Source organism: Microcebus murinus, chromosome 28, assembly GCF_040939455.1.
Source record: "Microcebus murinus isolate Inina chromosome 28, M.murinus_Inina_mat1.0, whole genome shotgun sequence".
In the NCBI taxonomy this organism is placed as follows: Eukaryota; Metazoa; Chordata; class Mammalia; order Primates; family Cheirogaleidae; genus Microcebus; species Microcebus murinus.
This window is the reverse complement of record NC_134131.1, coordinates 9,914,403-9,931,586: the sequence shown is the minus strand read 5'-3', so window position 1 is coordinate 9,931,586 and position 17,184 is coordinate 9,914,403. Positions and strand designations below refer to the sequence as shown.

The 17,184-nt window shown below is 40.5% G+C and overlaps 1 protein-coding gene across 5 annotated transcripts in view; it reads right to left on the bottom strand.

The window, feature by feature from the left end:
* TRNT1 (tRNA nucleotidyl transferase 1) overlaps positions 1 to 17,184 on the bottom strand; it is a 24,313-nt gene extending 7,129 nt beyond the window's left edge. For 3 of the 5 annotated variants that reach the window (XR_012915305.1, XM_012757868.3, XM_075998448.1), the window contains exons 1-5: positions 17,120 to 17,184; positions 16,097 to 16,271; positions 9,062 to 9,255; positions 4,607 to 4,745; positions 306 to 432 (exon numbers count right to left, since the gene is read on the bottom strand). Coding sequence is in view for 4 of the 5 variants with exons in the window: in XM_012757868.3 (XP_012613322.1) it covers positions 306 to 432; positions 4,607 to 4,745; positions 9,062 to 9,255; positions 16,097 to 16,244 (608 nt within the window). In the remaining variant the exon portion in view is untranslated. The other 2 variants (XM_012757867.2, XM_075998447.1) reach the window with 2 other exon arrangements.

Genomic DNA, 17,184 nt, shown 5'->3' with positions numbered 1-17,184 from the left:
TGTAATAAATTAATCAATGTAGAAAATATCAAAGAAAACTAGGCATTTTAAAAAATTATTCAAAGCAGAAAAGATCATATAAAATAGAGTAAGTATGTGTATGTTCTGGGGATGAAAATACAATATGAAGTATATCTAAGTAATAAGTCATAGGTTAGTAAGGCTTTACTGGACACAGACATTTGGCATGTCACCATTTTGCACACAGACCTGCTATTTCACCTGACCAGTATTGTATTCTGGTGATATTAAAAACTATGTTTTTGTTTGTTGTTGTTGTTTTAAAAATATTTTAAAATGCTTACCTGAAGTATCTTAAAATTCTTAGATAATCTTCTTGTATTCTCTGTTTAGCATGTCCAACAAATGTAACTTTCTTATTTTTTAAATCTTCATAACCATTAAAATAGTCAAATAAGGTACCATCAAAACCTATTCATTAGAAAAAGGAGAAAAATCACTATTGGCAAGTAAGAATTTGAAAACACAAAATCAGCTAAAAACTATCACAAACAGTAAAAATTCAGCAAGGTATGATGAGTTATAAAATTAAAATACAGATATTAATACTATTCATACATATCAACCATCAAATGGAAGACATAATAGAATGAAAAGCTACATGGTAACTAAAAAAAATAATACATCCAGGAACAAACTAAACAAGAAATGCATACGGGTGCAAGGCCCGTATGAAGTGGGGTGGGGATAAGAAGACACCAAACAAGCTGACTTTCAAGTTAATATGGGAAAATGAACAATAGCAAAAATAATCTAGAAAATATAAACAACAGTGGTGACAAAAGAAACAACAGGAAGGTGTTTTATAATCCTGGAATGGTAAAAACCTTTCAGACTCTACCAAGAAAACAAAACACAAACACACACCAGTCTTCAAAGAAATAACTGAACTACATTAAAAAAAAAAAATCAAACATGCCTGAATGGCAGAAACCACCATCTCACAGAGCTGTAAGACAAGTGGTATTTTGGGGAAAATATATGTAAGTCAGTATCATAAAGACAAATGGCTAATTTCCATAATACATAAAAGTTCTTATGAACTATATAAATAAAAAATGGGCTAAAATGTACACAGGAAATACAGAAGTCTCTTTAAAAAATGAAGATTTTAGGCCCGGCATGATAGCTCTAGCACTCTAGGAGGCCAAGGCAGGTGGATCCTTTGAGCTCAGCAGTCCAAGACCAGCCTGAGTAAGAGCCCATCTCTACTAAAAACAAAACAGAAAGAAATTAGCAGGACAACTAAAAATATATATGTATAAAAAAAATAGCTGGGGATGGTGGCACATGCCTATAGTCCCAGCTGCTCAGGAGGCTGAAGCAGGAGGATCACTTGAGCCCAGGAGTTTGAGGTTGCTGTGAGCCAGGCTGATGCCACGCACTCTAGCCCAGGTAACACAGTGAGACTGTCTCAAAAAAATTAAGAATTTTGGCCAGGCACAGTGGCTCATGTGCCTATAATCCCAGCTACCCGGGAGGCTGAGGCAGGAGGATCACTTGAGCCTACAAGTTTGAGGTTGCTGTGAGCTATGAGGACATTACTGCATTCTAGCCTAGGCAACAGAGCAAGACCCTATCTAAAAAAAAAAAAAAATTCTCAACCTTAATCTTTTGAGACAGCATTTTTCAGATTTCTATCAGATTAGCAAAGATCCAAATGTTTGATAACATTGTTAGCAAAGCAATGGTGAAAAGGAGTCCTGTTCAGTACAGTTTAGGAGACTTCCTTTTATAGCCTTTTAAACGGTCAATTTTGAGCCATGTAAAATTATTAGCCATTCACAAAATGATATAAACAAGAAATTCCCAACTATAATATGTTCAACTAAAAGAAAAAAAACTGACCAATTAACTCGTTTTATACATAAGTACATAAAACCTCATGTTAGTATAACAACCAATTTACCCTGGTTTGCCTAGGACTTTCCTAGTTTTAAAATTGAAAATCACACATCCCAGGAAATTTTTCAATCCCAGGCAAATTCACACAGTTGGTCACCCTAGAGACTTAAAAATTTAGAGCAAAAATACAAATACTATCCAATCATCCAAATGGGGAGGTCACTGATCCTATGACATACTTTACGCCGTGGCATCACAGAAAGGCACTGCCACTACTAATGAAAAATGCCTCTTATCAAATTTAGTGTTGCTGGAACTTGAATGCTCGCCCATTATCCCAGACACAACAAATACTGGTAAGCTCGGACTTAACACTTAACTGTTCCCAAGATGTTATTATGGTTTTATACAATAAACTGTTAAAAGGGACTCATCTTGTTGTATATGGCAAACATGACAGGCTCTAGATTCAAAAAGACTTAAAGAAATAGAAAATAAACACAAAAATACGATCACAAAGTAGCAAATAACACAGTGTATCTGTTGGTCTTAACATTATTTCTCCTAATGAAGAAAAAACTCTGGTTCTAGTCTCTCTGTAGATAGCTTAATGGAAAGATCAAAATTTGGAGAGAAAAAAATCACAAGAATATGACAGAAGTAAAAACAAGGCTTTCAGAAGCAAAGTAGCCAACTATAAATGTCAGAACTGAATACTTGATCCAGTAAGGGCTGAAAAAAGCCTGGACATAAGGCCGGGCGCGGTGGCTCAAGCCTGTAATCCTAGCACTCTGGGAGGCCGAGGCGGGCGGATTGCTCAAGGTCAAGAGTTCAAAACCAGCCTGAGTGAGACCCCGTCTCTACCATAAAAATAGAAAGAAATTAATTGGCCAACTAATATATATAATATAAAAATCAGCCGGGCATGGTGGCTCGTGCCTGTAGTCCCAGCTACTCGGGAGGCTGAGGCAGGAGGATCGCTTGAGCCCAGGAGTCTGAGGTTGCTGTGAGCTAGGCTGACGCCATGGCACTCACTCTAGCCTAGGCAAGAAAGCGAGACTCTGTCTCAAAAAAAAAAAAAAAAAAGCCTGGACAGAAAACTGGGCAAGGATCAATAGGCACCATATCAGTGTGTATTTTGTTTTGCTGTGAATATCATTCTTGTAAAATACAGTAGATAAAAATATGAAATAAAGTTGAGTTGCAGGGAATAATATAGTGGTTAAGAACATGACTTCTGGATCCAGACGGCTTGAGTTGGAAGCCTAATTCTACACTTAAGACCTGTGCAACTTTGGACAAATTACCATGGGTTAAATAGTGGTATCTGCTTCATAGGGTTGTCAGGAAATTTAATTTACGTAATGTGCTTAGAACAGTGCCTGGCACATTATAAGGACTCAGCAAATGTTAGAAAACAGTAGTACCAGTGAGAATAGCTTTTACTTTATAAAATAATATCGTAAAAAGAATATTAGTTTCTCTCTTTTAATTTAAGTATGCTTATTAGAAGCCAGTTAGACACAGCTCTCTGTATATTGCACTAGTTGGAGCAGTTTACTCTAAGTACTAATAATGTAAGAAGAAATAAATACCCGGAGATTGACTACATGATTGAGAGAAAAAATGCACCAGTTGGGCTCCCTATGCTGATAAATTGCTTAAGCTTTGGAAATAGGCTGAAGTCATGGCACTCTGTGACTTGAACTAAGTGATTCAGCATCTGTGAGTCTCAGTTTCCTCATCTGTCAAACTACTTACGTTATGAAGTTTTTCTGACCATTAAATAAGATCAAGTACATAAGGTACTCACTGATATACCTAGAACCTAGTAGGTACCCTAGGTACCCATTTGTCATTAATGTAATCAGCAAGAGATCCCACCATGCTTACAAACTCCTTCCTCATCCCACAAAGCAAATCCTATTACTTCATCATTAAACCACTATTGTTGCCACAGACTATTAATAGATTACGGCTAGCGGATGCTTCATCACCTCTTTTCTAATCCAGTCTTAAACATAAAGGGCTTATCTAAAATTAAAAGTACAAAATATGGTGCATCAATAATGTACCAAAACAGTAACCTAATTCTTATCTAACTTCACATGATTCCTATTGCTTTCATTAATGAAAAAGTTACGAGGTAGTGACAGGTTTCATCTGACATGCGGCTCTGATTATTGGTGATTCCTAAAATGTGGTGTTAAAAAGGAATTTGAAGTTGTGTGTAGGCTCACCAATACAAAAGACGCTCATTCACCAAGGTGTGTGCCAGGGCAGCAGAAGAAAGAGTGGAAATGGATGCATGAAAGACAGCGCAGAAGAAAAAGAATGATGGGGGGTAGGGGGGCAGGTAAGAGTATGAACATGCACAGACATGTATATGCACATTTTTCTTCCTTAAGTGTTAATGTTGTTTAGATATAATTTTAAGAAATTAACACTGAATGTGTACATGTGTCAGGCACTGTTGTAATTATTTACAATTACAGCCCTACAAAAGCAGCTGCTATTAACACCTTCGTTTTATGGCTAGTGAGTGATGGAGTCAGAATTTGCACCCAAGGATTTTGGCTCCACAGTCAACTCTTTCCAATGAATATGCCACACTGCCTCTTAGAAGAAACTAATGTCACTTCTCAAGTTGGCGAACATTTCTGGAATGCAAGTTTCACTTGAAAAGAAGGCATTCTGATAGACTTAAAACAATTAGTCATATTTTATCTCCATGCATTACCTAAAAACATTGAATTTATAGTGAGATCTCTGCGTTCGGCATCTTTCTGCCAGTCAGTTGTGAATTCTACCTCAGCATGTCTTCCATCAGTGAGGACATCAATCCGTAGTGTTGTAATTTCAAAATTTTCTTCATGAAGCTACAATAGATTTTTTAAAAAACATTAGTTTTTAGCATTGCTGGATAGATCAAAACTAGTTTGTCTTCTTTAAGGCACAGTGCTGTAGGCCCTGACAATTAGCTATGTGTTTCTAAATTCAACTACTATACATAAACATTGAAACAGACTGACACCCACAATATTCAAAGATAGATGCAAAGAATGAATTTTTTAAATACCCATGATGATTGCAAAATATGAGTCTGACATATAAACATGTCAACTCTGCTAAGTGATGTGGTAGCTAGAAAGGAGGAACCCCCACAACTATTCTCATTCTATAATTTCAAATCAGGTTATTCTCTGAAATACTTTTTAACAGCTCCAGTTTTCAAAGAGCTGAATGTCAATTCATAGGATATATACCACTGATCAAAGGATTGATAAAGGAAGTCAGTTAAAAGATCCTCAATTCCTTAACTGGTAATCACCAATGAAGTGTCCAAAGCAACCTCGGTTCATATCCAAGTAACAGCACAAAAAAATAAAAAATAAAATAATAAAGTATTACATACATTTTGGGAAGAGATATCACCTCCCACTGGGAAAGCTGAGTAGCTTCCTCATAGAGTGACATCTGAGCTAAGCCTTGAACAATAAATAGGATCTGTACATGGAATTGTGGTGACAAGAACATTTCAAATGAAGTTTTAAAAGATGACCAAAAGCAATGGATAAAGAGGAAAATATGTAAAAGACAAAGTGTACCTGACAAATAGCATGTTAGCATTTAGAGGTAAAGAGCAAAGGGTTTTACATGCCAAGCAAGAGTTTGGAATCTCTTCCTTAAGAAGTAAAAGCCACTAAGGAGCACTAGAAGTCTGTTCTAGGATTTCTCCAATTTAATACATGTTGTTCTCTAGATACAAGTGTATCTATATCTGTATTCTCACTACAGAATTCTAGAACTCAGGAATTTTGAGACACAAGTATCTCTGAAGGCAAAGGGTAAGAAAGGGTTTGAAATAGGAAAAATTGTTTGAAAATCATTATAAGAAACAATTAGACCCTCTTCCCCTAGAATGCCTCTCTTAACAGGGCAGAAAGCCAGGGATTAACTCTCTAGAAAGGTTAAACCAAAAGGAATCAGAACTTGGTGCACCAGGCACAGATGATCACAGGAATGAAGCATCACAATGAAAACAAGATTCACTGAGAATCCACATGACCACCATCCCTTTCCCTACTTGGTTCCAAAATGCTAACCACCAGGATTATCCCCTGCATAAAAACACTGGGTTCCTCTCTGATTTCTCCTAAGGAAATCTCCTACTGAGACTGACTCTGGGAGTCCCAACTGGCTGACACTTCCTGCTCAAAATTAAAATAAAGCCCTCAAGTCATTTTGGTAACACTTTAGAACAGGGGTCCTCAAACTTTTTAAACAGGGGGCCAGTTCGCTATCCCTCAGACCCTTGGAGGGCCGGACTATAGTTTAAAAAAAACTGCGAACAAATTCCTATACACAGTGCACGTATCTTATTTTGAAGTAAAAAAACAAACGGGCAAAAACCCCCACATGTGGCCCACGGACCATAGTTTGAGGATGCCTGCTTTTTAGAGCATCACTCAAATATACAGAGAGAGCCAAAAAACAGCTTTATTTAAGGAAAGCCAACAAGAAAGAAAAGCCCAGAGAAAACAAACATTGTCAAAATAACTACAAAATATCCTAAGGGAAAGAAGATATTGCATCTGAAAACAAGAACAGGAAGCTTTCAAAAGAAATATACTAAGAAAGACTTCCTGAAAATGTAAAAGGCCATAAATATATAATAGGTTAGAAAATGTAATATAATAGGTTAGAAAATGAAGTTAAGGCATTTGCATAGAAAATAAAAGACCTGAGAACGAGACAACAAAAGATAAAACTAGAAGATCAGTCCCAGTGGCCTACCAACCAAATAATAGGAGTTTCCAAAGAAAACATTTAACAAACAGGATGAAATCATAAAAGAAACCCAAGAAGGCCCACTAAGTGCCCTGCACAATAAATGAAAATAAATCCAGAGCAAGGCACATTATCTTAAAATTAAGAGATGAAAAGATCAGAACTCAAGATGGTTAAAGAATTAAATGTAAGACCCAAAACCATAACAATTCTACAAGAAAACGTAAGAAAAACTCTTCTATACACTAGCCTAGGCATAAAATTTATAACCAAGACCCCGGTTAACAAATAAACAAATATAGCAACACTAAGAATACATAAATGGGGCTTAATTTAATTAAACAGTTTCTGCACAGGAAGGGAAATAATCAACAGAGTAAACAGACAACTTACAGAATGAGAGAAAATATTCTCAAACTATACATCCAACAATGGACTAATACCTGAAATCTATAAAGAACACAAATAAGCAAGAAACAAACAAATAACCCCATTAAAAAGTGGCAAAAGACATGACCAGAGTATTTTTTTTTTTTATTTTTGACCCGGAGCCACACCCAAGAAGCCTTGAGCAAGTGAACTCCATGACCAGACTAATTCCCAAATATAGACAAATGGTCAACAAATGTATGAAAAAATGGTCATCATCACTAATCATCAGAAAAATGCAAGTTAAAACCACAATGAGATACCACCTTACCCCTATCAAAGAGCCCATTATTAAAAAATTAAAAAACAGTAGGTGTTGATATGAATGCAGTAAAAAAAAAAAAAATGCTTATGCACTGTTGGTGGGAATGCAAACTGGTAAACCTCTAGGAAAACAGTATGGAGATTCCTCAGGGAACTACAAGTAGACCTATCATTTGATCCAGCAATCCCACTAGTGGGTATCTACCCAAAGGAAAAGAAGTAACTATGTCAAAAAGACACCTATACCCGAATGTTCATCACAGCACAATTCACAATTGCAAAGATAGGGAATTGACCTATGTGCCCAACACAAGTAGAAGAAGAAAATGTCACTAGTAGGTCACGAGTAGAAGAAAATGTGGTCCATACGTGCCATGGAGTACTGCTGAGCCAGAAAAGGGAATGAAATCACGTCTCTCGCAGCAACTTGGATGGAAGTGGAGACAATGATCTTAAATATCTCAGGAATGGAAAAACAAATACCACATGGTCTCACTAGTAAGTGGGAGCTAAAGATGGGTCCACATGGGCACAAAGAGATGTAAAGGACATTGGAACCATTAAAGGGGGAGGTTGGGCGGGGGGGGGGGGGGGGGGGGGGGTGCAATGAACACTATTCTGACAACAGGCAACACTAAAAGCTGTGACCTTCAGCATATACAAGAGATCCATATAACAAAAACATTTGTAACCCCTTAATATCTTGAAATTTAAAAAATTAAAATAAAAAAAGACCAGAAAGGCTTCCAAAAGGCTAGCATAATAATCAGGTTTCAAACAAAGGCAGAATCTAAATGGGGTCAGACTTCTCAGGGGCAGGACCGGAAGCTAGAAAACAAAGCCCTTGAGTGAAAACCATTCCCCACCTAGAAACCCATAACCAACAAAACTATCAAACCAGAGTGGAGGTACAATAAAAATATTTTCAGACATATCAGGCTTCTTCAGGTTTTGAAGTATTAAAATGAGGCCATAGAAGAACACCACATGGGATCCAGGAAACAGTAGTTCTGATAAGGAGAGGCCAAGGAAATCCTAAAAGTCCATGTTGGAGCAGGAAGACAGCACCAGGTAAGATGTCTCCAATGAAAAAAGAACGAACTGAAGCTCGATGTGTTTAAATCTTTTGAGAGGAACTTTACAGTTCTGGCACAGAGTACAACAAACAATTAGTGGTACACAGAAAGCTATGGTAAAGAAAAATGCTATTATTACCTGTCGGAAAAACAAAAAACATGCAACAGAAGAAATATAATCATAGCATACTCCACAATCTGGCTGTAAACAATACAAAGTCATAAATGTAAACCCTGAATATTGATTTAACCAAAAATTATGACATAAATATACTAGGAAGACAGCGGAAGGAGTATTATACATGGCTTTTGTTGAGAAAGGTGCAGTATGAAAGCTAAATCATCTTCCCTGGTAGGAGGTCAATAGCTAACATCTTAAAACTGGGAAGTAAAAACAAAAAAAACCGCAGCATACAAAGATCTTTTTAGAAATGGAAAGGTAACAGGTATCCTAAGAATTGGTTAAATGTGGCTGTAACCTCGGAGGCTGCCGGGTTTAAGAGGGTTTAGAGGAGACTCACATTTTTTATTGGGCTTTATATTATTCACTTTTTTAAACTAGAAAAAAAGTATTAAATTTTTAAAAATTACAAAAAAGGCAATGCAATTTAACAAAGTGTAAGCTTTTCACTCACCCTAGCAGTAATCGTCCCGTGCTTTTCTCCTTTGTTGTTTATCATCCGGATCCCAGCAGACTGAAACATCTCCTTCATCTGAGCCGGGGTGGCAGTGGTGGCAAAATCCACATCCTGGGGCTTCACTCCATTTAACAAATCCCTCACTGCACCTCCTGCTATTCTCAATTCATGGTTCTCTTTGACGAATAATTCTGAGAAGAAAGAAAGATGATTTTCATTTCAACGTGTTTCTTTTAAACAGCACAGAAGTGATTCACTAGACTCTTCCATCTAGTGGGACAGGAGAGATCACTTAACTGAGGCTCTTCATATGAAAAATGAGAACAAGGCCCCAAAAAGTGAAATGACTTCCTTATAGCAGACAGCCTGTGAGAACTGTGGGAAGCAGGGAACTTGCAGAATTTGTCTTTGCTTATTTAGGAGATAATTCAGAATTCCACAGTACCTCTAGGTCATCAATATAAATTTGAATTATTACCCATGAGTAAAGCAAATAATTCTGCTTACTTTTTCCCAGTTTATGTGCATACTTTAAAAATGGTGAAGTGTTTTGTACTAAGGCCCGAGAGCCACATGTGGGCCACCTAGTACATTTATCTAGCCCGCCGGGTGTCTTTGCCGCCACTGCCTGTCCTGCTTAACAGCCGACTTGTCCCGGGCCCACAGTGCGCACTCTCCAACAGTCTGAGGGACAGTGAACTGGCCCCCTGTTTAAAAAGTTTGAGGACCCCTGGTCTAGATGCTGAGGCAGTAAGTTCATGTATGAAACTGTGAAACTGTCAGACAACATTGGCCTATCATATCACTTATGATAAATGTTATGGCAAAGAATCCTTCAAGAAATAATCTGCATATGATGTTTAAAACCAACTCACAGCTGTGCTCTTGGTAGAACCATATGAACACTGGAGCTACTGTAACTACACAACTGATTCCCCTACGGATACAGGATAGGACAAAGTCCACCACAACTATACTCATATGACCCAAAGGACATCCCATGGAATCTAGTGAGAATGATGTCCAGGAACTGGCCTGATACTAAGCCTTGGTGTTGCTACAAGTTGTCCTGCTACTCACAGCTAGGTCCTGGTGTCCTGTGGAACATAAATAATTTCACAGAACATCAATACCAGACAAGGCCATCCTGTGACCACGATGGATCAGGACAAAACGAGACCACTCTGTAATCATCTGAACACCAACAAAACATGAACACTAAGACACCCCTGTACTAGTTAATACAGGTGACTGCTCCTTACCAATCAGGTTTAGTCTCACACTTTTCTCACCTTTTCGGTAAGATTTCGGTAAGATTATTAAGATCCCCAATCATAGCATGACTTCTGCTCCCTGAGAGCATCGAATCCACCGCAAAGCCCCCCTGACTTGCACTCTCTCCAGAGCCCGAATGTCAGAAGTCCTTTCTAAAACCCTCTTACTGAGATGCACCGAGGTTCTCCATGGTCAGTGCTCTCCCTCACGGCCAGGAGTAACGACCCAACTTGGTGTGTCCCAGGGTGGTCTCTGGCTGGAGGACAGTGACACGAGCATTCAGCTAAACTCAACACACGCTGGAGCTGCAGCACTGTAACCGCATCTCAGCACGTAATCCTCCACCCCCACCCCAGACCCCTCCCCACGCACCTCTTCTACCGATTCTTCCCAAACCTTCCAGCCCTGCTGCAGACTCCCTAAATGATTTGCTGAAAAATAACAAATGCTGCCTCTCCCTCCACCTTGCCTTAACCAAAAACTGGCTCTCCCACAAGGATTCCACTTCCATAAGCCCTCTGCACAAGGAAGTGTGCACATTCCTTTAATGCCACATTTCCAATCAAGTCCCACTGCCAGTGCCACACCACCCTCCTATCAGCCCAGCCTCCATAATCCAGACAGGGATCTCAAACACCGGGTTAATCATGCCGTGCAACTGCCCCTAACTACTCAGAGTACAACAGCCAAATTCTTCAGTACAACATACAAAGGCGTCTGGGACCTATCTGCATCACACTTCACCTGCACCAAACTCTCCCTGTGTTTCCCTCTGTAACTTCACTTGTGTGAAGAATTTCACTGAAACACCCGCCCAACTCACTGGCCTGTCCAACTTGTAGGGCCATAACCCACTAGGAAGGACATTCACACAGCAGTCACCCATACCTGTGTGTGTATCCATGTGGTAAACTAAAATTTCATGAAATAAAACTTACCCTCTTACTGCACACCATGCAATCTATTATACATTCTATTCTCTCTTTTAAAAAATGCTGGCCATGACCACTAAATTGACATGAACCACTACTGGTCACTAACCAGCTGGGAAAACACCACTCTAGCTCACACGTATTCATTGAGATTATTTAGAAAGCCTCCCCTGAAGGTGAGGTTAAGTGAATTTCTTCTAAGCTACTAGTGTAGCACATCTTTACATATACTAATTATGTTAAAATTACTGATTATGTCTTTGTCTCCCCACTTCTCAGGGTAGAAACCCTATCTTATTCATCTTTGTACCAACATGGCTCACAATGGAACAGAATTATGATATTCTAGCTAGTAAAAAAAAAGAATGGCTTCCCTGGGATTTTTCTTTAAGTTTTCTTCCTTAAAATTAAAACAGTATCTAAGAAACTGCTTTGGAAAGCAAATAAAGGGCAACTTTTATATTCTTTTGAACCTACTTTGAAGAATGGGATAAGGTCAAAGTCAAATTTACAAAGATAACCACTGTTTTAAGATTCTCATACTAGCTTTACTAAATAAAATTTTAAGTTCAAAGTCACTTAATAAATGGATTGCATTACAGAAAAAGAGATCACGACTTAAATTTATTCACCATTTTGATTAGCTCTAGTTATTAAACCATTTACAAAATACTCACAATTCAGGACATTTAAAATAACATTTTAATACAATTGAGAAAGGCACATAAAGACATTTATGTCTGTGTGAAATAGGAGTCATAAAAATTATATAAAAGGCATGAATTTATATTGGCCTAAAACAGTAGGGACTATCAAGCGTAAAGACTCCTTTATTCCTCAGTTACTGATACCTTCAATCTTACAAGAACAGGGATACATTCAACATGCCAAAAGACTTTATAAGTTACACACATATCCAGTAAAAGTAACACCTAACGCAGCTAAATTTCATTATAAATTTAAACCTGATATTCAGAAACGCAGAATCTCATCATTCCAGAACTATGTTAATTTGCTCTGCTACACGATGGTAAGCTAGTATTCATTATTCTTGTTTGCAATCCAAAAGACCACACATTGATGTGTCCGAAACTTTTATAATTGTCACCTTCCTAATGCTAATTTGCAATTAAATTTTCACAAACTTATTCCCTTTACAATTTTGAAGTTTGAGGACTGGGGGCTAGGGTGGGGGCTGGTGAAGGTGAGCGAGAAGTACGGGTGGGAAGATCATTGCCACAGGAAAACAATCTCTTTGAAAAGCATCCAACCTTCAAGAGTGATCAGTTGTTCCCACTGTCCCAAATGTTAATACTACTTTCTGACATCACATCAGGTACACAGCAAGGGATTCCGGGGCTCCTAGGGACGAGTGTGGGTGCTGTTGCCTTGGGGCAACTGCCCCACCTAGGAAGGACAAGGCTGGGGCCCCAGGCTCCCCTACCTTGGTCCTGCTCCACCCTAATCCTTCCCGAGCGACTGCCATACCTGGGAGAGGAGGGAATACCCTATGAATCTGCCAATCATAACTTAGTGCACCAGCTGCAAAAGAATGCACAGGACACTCTAGCCCACAGGCCAAGACCATAGAGTCCAGAAACTGACCTAGAACAACCCGCATTTGTAGTCATGCAACTCCCAACTGTCCAATGAAAGTGGTTCCATGGTGACGTCTGAGCCACCCTGGCGGCCCCAATCTGGGCACTATATAACAAGTCACGGACCATAACCAAACTCATTGCCCTTCCTTTGGCTCTCCCTTTGCTGCTGGGTCTGGTCGTCATCTGTGGCATATGTATCATGCTCTGTAAACTTGTACTTTACTCTCGTTCTACAATCCTATCTTTCTCTCCTCCATAAACCTCATTTTCATGCTTGCCTTACTTTGGTGTGTGTGGTCATTCTTCAACCCTGAGCACACCAAGATTGAGAACCAACATTTCAGACTAAAACCTAACAATACCACTGAGCACTGTCACCCAGCAGTGACCATGGGCCACAACCAAGTTAACTAAAGAAGTCCTTGCTTGTTCACTAATCATGTAACTCAGGCAAAAATCCCTTATATTTGGCATTTCAACCTCATCTCTGGAACAGGGAAATAATCTTATGCACCACTAGCAGTATATGGTTGTACTGAAGCAAAAACAAAAATAAAATATGTGAAATAACCTGACAAATTATAAAACTGTATTATATGACCATAGCCTCCCAAGTTCTTGCATACTAATTCTACATACTACATGTAGTATACCACATACTACATACAAATTCTACACATCACAAAGCAGATATTAAGATTTGAGAACTGGTACCAGTAAGATCTAAACTGTATGTATCACCATATGGCAGCCATCACAAAGGCTTTTTGTGTTTTTGTGCATTTTGTTTTTATACAGAACTTTACCGGGGCACCCAAGTCTTTGATTTTCTAACTGTTGAGCAATGCACTTAAAGATTCTATTGTTGCCACTTCTACCATAACCTAGAAAAAGTCAACTTTAGATATGTCCATGCTCTCCTGTGCCAGTCTTTCAAGGACAGGACCCGGAAACAACCACCATTTCTATCTTACCATACCACTGAGACTCTAACTTCCTCAGGACTTCATTTCTCAGGTTAGAGAAAATTCAGCTCTTAAAGTCAGGTTTAGAAAGTTAAACACAACCGTTAAAAGATTTTCAAAAAACTACAGTAATCATCATCTAGACCAGGCATGGTGGCTCACACCAGTAATTCCAGCACTTTGGGAGGCCAAGTTGGGAGGATCACTTGAGGCCAGGAGTTCAAGACCAGCCTGAACAACACAACCTGACCCCATCCTTATAAAAACTAAAATTAGCCAGGTGCAGTAGAGACACCTGCCCTCCCAGCTACTTAGGAGGCTGAGGCAGGAGGATCGCTTGAGCCCAGGAATTAGAGGCTGCAGTGAGCTGTGATCGCATCACCACTCTCCAGCCTAGGCAACAGAGCAAGACCCTGTCTATTTAAAAAAAAAAATCCAACACCCTGTTTCCAAAAAAAAAAAAAAAAATGCAGAATGAGCTCAAATAAGCCACTGAGAGCTACTGAATCTTTCTTCCAAGAGGCCTCTACAATTGAGAATGAGAAGACTGGGGGCTAGGAAGGGCATATAGAGAAAGACAAAAGCTCAAATTCAACCCAGATTTAGAGCTTCTAGATTTGCCTTGTTCAAACAGTAGTCACTAGCCAATCATGGTTATTGAACACTAGAAATGTGGTGAGTCTGAAATGAGATGTGCTGCACGTGTTAAACACGTGCTAGATTCCAAAGACATAGAAGAATATACCTCAATAATTTACATGTTTCATACTGAAATATTATCTTAGATACATTAAGTAAAATGTACTAAAATAATTATTAAAATTAATTTTACCCATTTCTTTTTACCTTCAATGTTGTTTGTAGGAAAGTTTGTATTACATACAGGCACCTATATTTTTCACTGTCCTATTAAAAATCAGTGAGGCATCAGCATAAACTGGCATTTCAGCACTCTGCTTCAAGACCAACTGAAAAAACTAAACTAATCAACACATTCTGGGATATTTACCACTCCGAAAACTTTTATAATTGTCACCTTCCTAATGTTAATTTGCAATTAAATTTTCACAAACTTATTCCCTTTACAATTTTGAAGTTTGAGGACTGGGGGCTAGGGTGGGGGCTGGTGAAGGTGAGCGAGAAGTACGGGTGGGAAGATCATTGCCACAGGAAAACAATTTCTTCGAAGAGCATCCAACCTTCAAGAGTGATCAGTTGATCCCACTGTCCCAAATGTTAATACTACTTTCTGACATCACATCAGGTAGACAGCAAGGGAAAAAGCCATCACCTAATTTCAAGAACGGGAAAGTAGCTTCATGAATAAGCTAACACAAGGAAAGTAATTTTACAGCAACGATACCTCTGCCTTCTGTGCATAAGAATTCATCTGTGGAGTTTTTATATATATATATATAAAAAAAATATATATATATATAAATACACACACACACACACGTAGATGCTCATCCCTCTCAGTTCAGTAGGCTGGGGGCAGAATCCCCGCACCTGTATGTTTTGAAAGCTCCTCAGGTGAATCTAAGGACCAGCCAGGGCTGCAAAGCACCGTTTAGGTCATATTTCTACATAGATACCGTAGCCTAATATATTTCTGAAGTGCTACTAAAATGCCCACAGGCTCTGAAATGCAGCTGTGTGGCTGCTTCAGTGACATCAGTAGCTGACATTAAGGACCAACACTGATAAAACCATGGCAGCAGCAAGAAGCAAACCCACTTCCAGTGTTCCTTCCAGGTAAGTTTTGCATGCGCACATGGAGCTAACTCCTATTTCCCTGCTGCCTTCAGTTCTCTCCGAAAGCGCTTATGCCAAGGCAGGAAATGGAGCTTAGTGCTTACAGGTGGGCTCGGAAATCAGACTGCAGAGGTCTAAGACCCAGCTATCTAGTTATCTGTGGCAGAAACACAGGCAAAGCACTTGACATTCCTAAGCACCTGTTTCCTCCTCCCTGTAACAAGGGAAATTGTACCTACTCATTAGGTTAATAGGACCAATCCTGCAATGTAAGGAAACTACTTCTTGGCATAGTATTCAGAAAAGTCCAGCTTTTTGTTGCAGTCAACTTCTTGCCTCCTCTAGTGACTTGGCTGTAGTTTTGGAATACCTGTAAGTAAACCTTTCTTCTATTACCTCGACAACATCAAAAATACCTGAATGTTAGCTTAAAAAAATGTAAACCCTGTGATTCTCTATTCACACAGGCTTCCCAAATCAAGAAAAGGCATCCTAATCTCTCACCGGTCAGACTCTTCAATCCTTCCGTGAAAAGTGACTGGAATTCCGGGGACTGCAACTTCATTGTAAACAGGTACCGCTTCAGAAGGCTCAGCCTACTCCAACTGCAGCTGGGTACCGGCCTGTGCCAAGGATACAGGTGCCTCAGCATCTGGTGGGAAAGTCACCGACCACGCATCTGCAAGTCAAACACGCACACACACAATGAAATTTACGAGTGAGGAAAGTAAAGGGACACCTCACCAACTTTATTTATCAACTGAGAAAAGCTCATCTCTTGTTCAGATGAAAAAGGTGACAACTTGCGGGACAGTCCCTGAATTCATGCTTGCAGCCACCTGGTTTTGTACTCCGGAAGCACATACTGCTATGCTCCCATACCACCCTTCTGTCGTCGCTGTAACACTCCCCCGAGGGGCGGGCTTCAGGTGAAGCGTGAGGTTCCAGAAACTGCATCTGGAAGACCTGCGGCCAGACGTGGCTCCCCCAGAACCGTCGCGGTCACAGGTGGATGGGTTATCGGCCTACTTCCCCACTGGTACCCCAAACTGACGACTCAGGGACGTTTCCTAGGAATTGTAAAATAGCTCTGCCCAGGACGTGGCCTCCCCGTCCCCTGCGTGCTCGCCCCGCGGCTCTCCCCCCACCGGGTGGCCAGCAGGGACCCCCACGCGTACCTCACCGGACAAGGCCCCTCCGCCCCCGGGGGAGCAGGTCTGAAGAGCGGCGCTGCCCCCCGGCCACGTGCGGAGGACAGAGGCGAGGCCGCTCGGCCCCAACTCTGAAAAGCCCGCGGGGACCCGGCCCGGACAAGCGCGCCCGGCCCGCGCCAGGTGAGGAAGGCCCGGGGAGCGGGCCGCGGGGAAGTCCCGGCCGGCAGGGAAAGGCGAACACGACCTCCACGTCGGCGCCCTTCTGCCCAGGACGCCTCCGGCCGCACCCGGCTCTCGCCTTCCTCCGGGACGGCGGCCGGCGGGCCCCTCAGCCCCTCACGGCGGCCCTCCCCTCAGCGCGCGCCCCGCTCACCGTCCCCGCCGCCGTACAGCCGCATGCACTTCCGGGACGCGGGCGCGTTGACGTCACCGGCGCAC